The sequence below is a fragment of the Pygoscelis adeliae genome, unplaced genomic scaffold, assembly GCF_000699105.1.
Source record: "Pygoscelis adeliae isolate BGI_AS28 unplaced genomic scaffold, ASM69910v1 Scaffold121, whole genome shotgun sequence".
Lineage (NCBI taxonomy): Eukaryota > Metazoa > Chordata > Aves > Sphenisciformes > Spheniscidae > Pygoscelis > Pygoscelis adeliae.
The window spans coordinates 9,480,599-9,488,039 of NW_008824359.1; the positions used below are offsets into that span (position 1 = coordinate 9,480,599).

General features: G+C 57.5%; 1 protein-coding gene across 1 annotated transcript in view; it reads left to right on the forward strand.

Annotated features, from left to right (window-relative positions):
- NCOA1 (nuclear receptor coactivator 1) overlaps nt 1-7,441 on the forward strand; it is a 130,157-nt gene that overhangs the window by 121,476 nt on the left and 1,240 nt on the right. The window contains 5 exon segments of the mRNA XM_009319764.1: nt 2,474-2,788; nt 2,968-3,069; nt 4,150-4,549; nt 5,374-5,548; nt 6,728-6,911. Of these exon segments, the coding sequence (XP_009318039.1) occupies nt 2,474-2,788; nt 2,968-3,069; nt 4,150-4,549; nt 5,374-5,548; nt 6,728-6,911 (1,176 nt within the window).

Here is a 7,441-nt window from a genome sequence, read left to right on the forward strand (position 1 = left end):
GGGGGGGGGGGGGGGGGGGGGGAAGAGGTTGGCTTTTAGTGGTGCTGTCTTACTCGGATAGCGCTGGGGCCCTGGTTTCTGCAGCTGAGCTCCGGTGGAGACTCCCTGTTTGCAGATATCCGTGGGGGCAGATGCCTCTGAAGAGTCCAGGGTTTCATAAATAACGGGGCATGGCAGGGGGAGAAAGCTGGCTGCCGGGGAGCTAGCAAGGGACGTGGAAAATGAGATGGATCACTTGGGATTTGTCTTCGAGTGGTTTCTTTTTCCGTGCCCCGTAGCGCTCACACGCATGCTTTTTCCAAAACAAGGAACAGAATCGAAAGCCTGTTAATAAATGGGATGTCCTAAGAAAGAAGCTTCTCAGAGCAAATCCCTCTGGCTGCTCTGGGCCTGATCCTCCATCATTTAAGCCCGGAGGTGGCACATCTCCTTCTGCAGCCCCACCGGGATGCCTTGCGCTGTGCTACTGGGAGGGTTTATCTTTTCATCAGCTATTTGGGGGACCTGTCAGTGAATCGATTCCTCCGTCAGGTATTTGCCACGTCCCTTTTCTCAAGGCTGTGCCTCCAAAATCCCCCCCTGCCTTTTTTTTTTTTTTTTGCAAGTTAGGGGTAGGGAGTTCAGCCTCTCTGGTAGAATGGATCAGAGATGCTCTTGCCAAAGATGCAGCTGCGACAGCTCAGTGTTTTCACAAGGGTTTTGCAGACTCAGCTGGCAGAGCTCCCCAGCAACCCTCTCCTGCACCAGACAGGCTCCCGCAGCATCGGACCGCTGGGTTGAGATGCCCTCGGATGGCACCCGATGCTGCCAAGCATCCCCACGCCGATCCGGCGCTTCCCCTGCCGAAGAGCACCTGGATTGGGGGGGATTATCTCACATTTGCACTCCGACCCAGCTTTGCTCCCATCCAGGGATCATTTTGTTAATGGGAATCTTGGGCTTTTTCCATGGCTTCGGCTGAACCTCAGAAATACTTTGAATAGTTCCATGAAATATTTGCTGGAAATACATCTTTAGAGAAACAACACGTCAGCATAAAGGCATCTTTGGGAAGAAAACGTGTTGATAGTTCCCCTCCAGGATGTGTTGTTGGCAGGTAGGCGTTCGCATCCCCCAGGGCAGAGTTTGGGGATTTGCTCTGACCCCACCAAACCCACCGTCTTCTCCGTGCTACCAGAGATGGTGGTGGGATGAAGTGCTGGAGATACCTGCACCCAGTTTAATCAGGAGGCAAACTGGGAACTGGGTAGTTTGGGGAGAGAAGAGTAAAAGAGCCTCATTTCAGCAGGTCTGTGGGTTTTGGCCACCGCAGGCTGCTGGTTTATGTCCTGGTATCTAGTCCTTGACCATATAAGCTCCTTCTTCATTTATCTTAAGCAGTTTATTTTTCCCCACCACCATCTTAATTTATCCTAAGCAGTATATTTTTCCCCACCACCATTCCCATATCCTCATCCCTGCCTCCAAGCCTCAGTCCTTTGGTGGGCACCGTCTAACCAAATCCCAAAGGCAGTGGGATTTGGGGGAGTTGTATGTGTGGTTTCTCTTAACGCAGCTTTCTCTTAATCCGTGGGACTTGGATTAAGGATTCTGGCTCCAAGGTGTTGCTTCTCCTTGGGTTCATAGCTCAAACACCAGATTTCTCTGCCTGAGCCAAGCTAGAGCAGCGCAGAATATCTTACCATGATTTGCTGGTGTGGAAATCATCCCCCAGCTGTAATAAGGCTCATTTGTGTGGGAATGGCTGTGCTATAGACCAAAAGGTCCTCTCTCCCGTGGGTTCCTAGCAGGGGGTGTCCATGAGCAGCGCAGGAATATAGTCGTGCTTCCCCATGAGCTCTCCCAGTCCCGGGGGTCCGTGGCTCCCACCCTTGGGCATGGCCTGTGCCTGAGATGCTTTTGGGGCAGATGGGGACCCAAAACGCCATCCCTCCAGCCGAGCCTCCGAGGCTGCATAAAAATAGGAAAAAAAAACAACCTCTTTCCCATGTTCAGGTTGATCCTCCAAGCCTTAGGGTCTGTCCAACCAGGCGTGCTGCCATTTGGAGCCCAGATGAGCAGCTCAGTGCTAGCAGACCCTGCGGAAGAAGGCAGAGGAAGGCAGAGGAAGGCAGCGGCACCTCCCGCTACCCCCTGCCGCTTCCCCCCACCAGCCCGGGGAGGTGAGCCCTGAGCCCTTCCGAAAAGCCTGGCCTTGGTCTTTGCTCGCAAGCAAGCCAAAAGAAATCATTTCCCTCCCTCTAAGGTTTGAGAAGCCCTGGGGAGCGAGTGTTTAATGCCCTCCTCGACACAGCACTAGCGCTCACACGGGCTGGAGCCTGGCCCAGGGGCTGAGGGTTACAGGCAGCAGCATCCTTACGAGCGAGCTGCCCCACGCCAGGCACGTCCTCCCTCCCCTCTGAGCTATCCCGGGAGAGGTCGGGTGCCGGTGGGGCTCCAAAGTGATATTTTCCTCCCCCTTTGCCTTCGCCAGGGCGGCGGGCTGGAAGCCCTGACGGAGCGGTTCCAGCCCCAACAAGCCACCCCTCCGCTCATGATGGAGCAGAAACCCAGCATGTACCCCCAGCCTTACTCCTCCGCCTCTCCCACCACCAACCTCCCCGGCGCCTTCCCCGGCATGGTCAGGCAGAAGCCGTCCTTCGGACCCATGCCGGTGCAGGTACCGCCGCCCCGCGGCGCCTTCCCCACCAGCATGGCCATGCAACCCCGGCAGACGCTCAACAGACCCCCGACGGCCCCCAACCAGCTGCGACTTCAGCTGCAGCAGCGGCTGCAGGCTGCAGGGGCAGCAGCAGGTAATTCTTCTCCCTCCGCATCCCAGGGCCACGGGCAGGGGGACGGAGGGACCCTCGGTCCTGCCTGCAGCCCCCCGCATACTAATCGGATGGGATCGGACGGGTGGGAAGCTCCTGCATCGGAGTTTTGAAGGTCTCCCTCGCTTTTTTTTTTGCCCCCCCTCCCCTCCAGCTGATCCATCAAAACCGGCAGGCGATCCTCAACCAGTTTGCAGCCAGTTCCCCGGTGGGGATCAACATGCGGGCGGGGATGCAGCAGCAGATCACGCCGCAGGTAAGGGGGATGCGGCACGGTCCTCCAGCTGGGCAAACTGGGGGGTTAATCCCCACGCCCTCCCTGTTAGCACAGCCTGGCTCGCTCCTCTCTATCCTTAACGGGAGAGAGAAATTCTCCCTCGTGCGGAGAGGTGGCTGCAAGATGAGCTGCTGGGGGGGGTTTTTTGCTTCACCCTTATTCCAGCTCCTCCACCTGCTTCGTTATTGCTTAGAGAAGAATGTGCTAACGCATTTAATTGAGAAGGATCTTTAGGAAATAGATGCTGTCCTTTAAATACCAGAATCTCTAGTGAATCTTAATGATCCTGCAAATCCCCAGGCCCTAAAGTTCTTGTCTGGCTTCTAATAAAGTGAATAAAACATCTGCTGGGTACGAGGAGAAGTTGGAAAGCGTAGCTGAGTTCTGGTGACTTTATGCCACTTCTCAGAGAAGCCTTTGCCTTTTCGGGAAGCGGCGTGACATCCCTAATGTGCCGTGGGGAGTGTTAGTGATAGGGAAGGGGACCGAACGGTTCCCATCGTAGCTCCGATTTCAGCCGCTGATGGCTTTGTCAGGCTTTTTAAGGTGATTAATTCCAACACATCTGGCTCGGCCATATGGGGAACGAGCCCGTGGTGATGGAAAAGCTCGTGGGATGGGTTGGGTTTTTTTAACAGCTCACAGCTGAAAGAGTCGGGGTCGGGGATCCTTGGCTCTGGTGTGCGGGAGCATCCCAGTGAGGGCACAACAAGTGGGTCCCGCGGGGGAGAGGGGTGGTTGGTGGCAGCCAGGTGACCGAGAGCTTCTTTTCCCGGCTTGGGGGATGCTCCGGCTCCTGGAGCTTTGCCATTCAGCATGTCCAGAGGCCGATCTTTTAATATCACCAACCCTGCTCTGCCCTGCAGTGGCGCAAACGGTCCAATTTGCAGCATTTCGGGGTTTTTCCAGTTTTCCTTGCAAACCGAGGACGGGCACCCCGAGCCGGGGAAGGGGAGCACCCACGGCCCTTGCGCCTGCAGGGGGGGGGCGGCTCTGAGCTGTTTTGCCAGAACCGGGGGGTAACAGTGATAATTAGGGCATCCCCCTCCTTCCCTGCAGCCTCCCCTCAACGCCCAGATGCTGGCCCAGCGCCAGCGCGAGCTCTACAGCCAGCAGCACCGGCAGCGGCAGCTCATGCAGCAAGGAGCCATCCTGATGAGACAGCAAAGCTTCGGAAACAACCTCCCTCCCTCCGCCGGGCTGCCGGTCCAGATCGGAGCCGCTCGCTTGCCCCAAGCGCCCCCCCAGCAGTTCCCTTACCCACCAAACTACGGTACGACCCCGGGAAACCCTCCCACCTCCACCAGCCCCTTCTCGCCGTTGGCGTCCAACCCCGAGGCCGCGCTGGCTAACCGCAGCAGCATGGTGAACAGGGGGATGATGGGCGGCGTCGGAGGGCAGTTCGGCGCCGGGATGACCCCGCAGATGCAGCAGAACATCTTTCAGTATTCGGGATCAGGTACGTCGAGCAGTTGGTTGCACTGGAAAGCCGTCCGGCAGTGGGGAGGGAGAGGCGGAGGGCAGAGCTGAGAACCCCGAGGATGCTGCAGCCCAACCCTGCTCGCCCATCACCCCGGGCTTCGTCCCCAGCCATCTCCCCCAACCCGCGTCCTGGTCTGGTCTCTGGTCTCCACCTCCCAAGGGGACCTTTTCTGGTTGAGTCTCCAAAAAAGAAATTTATCATTTGGGCAAATAATTCCTTAATTCTTTCCTTGAAAATCAAACTGCAAGGCAGTCCTCTAAATTGCGCTTCCTTAAATATATACACTCTGAAAAAGGCCAAAGCCTTGCTGAGATGGCTGAAATGAGCTGCAGGCAGCGTACGCCTCTTGTGTGGGCACCAAGCTCGTATGAGATAGGCGAGCCAGTGCAGAATTGCATGCAGACGAGCACCGTCTCGAAGGGCTTCACGTCCGAGCATCAGTGCAAGGTCTCGGCAAGGTGGACATCACTGACGAGTAGAGAAAACGGCAGTGTGGCTGCAGTAGCCCTGCAGGAACCTCTTTTGGCACCATCTCATCATTACCCTGGCTATTTTCCAGCCAGGTGCGATGCTAAAGAGGAACACCTGCTGATGGAAACCACTTGAGGGGAGGGTTCCCTGCTCCTTCATCCCTGAAATACTTACATTTGAGCGATACGGCTGCGAAAACCAGAGACCCCGAGACCGAAAGTCAAGGATGATAGTTCTGGCTCGATGCCAGCGGTTGCAAGGGAGGAGGAGGGAACCGGGGCTGCTGGCGGGGGGTCTCGGCACCGCTGACGCCGTCTGTCCTTCCCCAGGCATGGGTCAGCAAAGCGAACCCGCCTTTGCCCCGTCGCTCAGCCCCAGCAGCCCCCTGATGTCACCCCAGCTCCCGCCTTCGCAAAGCCCCATGCTGCAGCCGGCCCCGCCGACGCCGGGCTACCAGTCGCCTGACATGAAGACCTGGCAGCAAGGAGCCATGGGGAATAGCAAGTAAGATCATGGTGGGGGTAACCTGGAGCACACGGGTGACACAGAGAGAAGGAGGCAAGGTGACACCAAGGTGATGGTCCCCTGGTAGGGTGTTGGCAGGGGCGGCGGTGCCTGTAGGTGACACCTGGCTGAGGACACGTCCTGAGCGCGGGCCGTGTCCTCCTACCATGGCATCCTCCAGAAGTCACCATCAACCCTATCCTCGTCTTCACCTCGGAGGCAGCCAGAAGCCCACAGCATTTAAATGAATGAGCATGTGTGTTAAGTGAGACATGAAGCAGGTCTTGGGCTTGTAATTAAACGAGTGGCTTAATTACGTCTCGTGAAAGTGGGCTTAGGAAACATGACAATAAATTGAGTCAAGACCAGCAGTCCTGGGTCACTGCGTGACCCTCTTAAGGTGTGTCCAGCTCTGACGTAGGGGAGCAAATGGGAAGAGTGACCAGACTCGTTGCCTTTTTTTGCACGAGTCAGGTTTGAGCTTCAGATCTCCAGAAACAGGCAGAAAAAAACCCAAACCGAAAGCTCACATGGGGGATGCCTTGCTTTGTGTCTTGGCTCTGTGCAGGTAGCTCCACAGGAGCATGGAGGAGGAGGTTACCGGGCCGGGTGGGATGAGATGGGAGCTCAGTTGGAGGTGGGATGCTTCACCTTGCCTTGCGATGGAGAGCTGTCCTCCCGCCTGGAGCAGAAGTGGGGATGGTTGGGTGGCGAGGAGGGCACTAGAAGGAGCGTGAAGGGGAAAGCTTGGTGTCACATAGACCAGGGCTTCGCATCTGACTGACCCTTAATCCAGGCCGATGCCCTGTAATGATCCCTCTCTTGGCGCTGGTGTTTCTCCTGCTCTACCCCATCACACCGAGGAGGCTCCTGCTAGAGCCGGAGCGGAGGGCAGATGTCCCTGCAGCGGCCACCTCCCTTTCTCCCAAGCCTCCACGCTGGTTAAGCCTTGCTGCAGGCAGCACCTCTAATGCCTCCCTGTCCCTCCGGCTGTCCCCAGGGACCGGGCAGGGCTCCCATCCACTCCACCGGCTCTCTGCCGCGGACAGTCTCGGCGTTCACCGAGAGGCAGGCTGGCTGCCGTCGCGGCTCGGGCCACCCCAGGGGCTCGGCACACACCCTGAGGTGCCTCCCACCGCCACGTACGCCTGGGTAATGCTTTTTTTTCCTCTCTCCCAGCGTATTCAGCCAAGCGGGGCAGAGCCAGCCGGCGCCTGCTCAGCAGGGCATGTACAACAACATGAGCATCACCGTCTCCATGGCGGGAGGAAACACCAACGTCCAGAACATGAACCCCATGGCCGGACAGATGCAGATGAACTCGCTGCAGATGCCCGGGATGAACTCCATGTGCTCGGAGCAGGTCAGTCCCGGCACTGTCCCTGCTCCTGGGATCATCAGCCAGCTCCCAGGGGTTCAGCGTTCGCTTCTCTGGCCCTGGGGGTACCGGCATCCAAAGGGGGAAGCGGCAAAGGTCTGCCCGCCTCCACTGGCATTGCCGCTGTGCTGGAGCCCAAGGCCACTGGTGCCCCGGGATGTCCCGTGTGTCCTTGGGGGGGTGCAGGGATGTGCCGAGCACCTCTGGCACCTCCGGCACCTGCAGCCCTTGCAGGGGGCTGGCAGCAGGTCCGTTTGTAGCCGTGCTTCCCAGGGCAGCTGGGAAAGTTGGGGATGGGAAACGGGAAATGGGAACGGTTGGATACGGGACCTTTCCGCAGTCCCAGCCCTTTGACGAATCACAGAATCCTAGAATCATTAAGGTTGGAAGAGACCTCCAAGATCATCGAGTCCAACCATCAACCCAACACCCCCATGCCCACTAAACCATGTCCCTAAGTGCCTCATCTACCCGTCTTTTAAATACTTCCAGGGACGGTGACTCCACCACTTCCC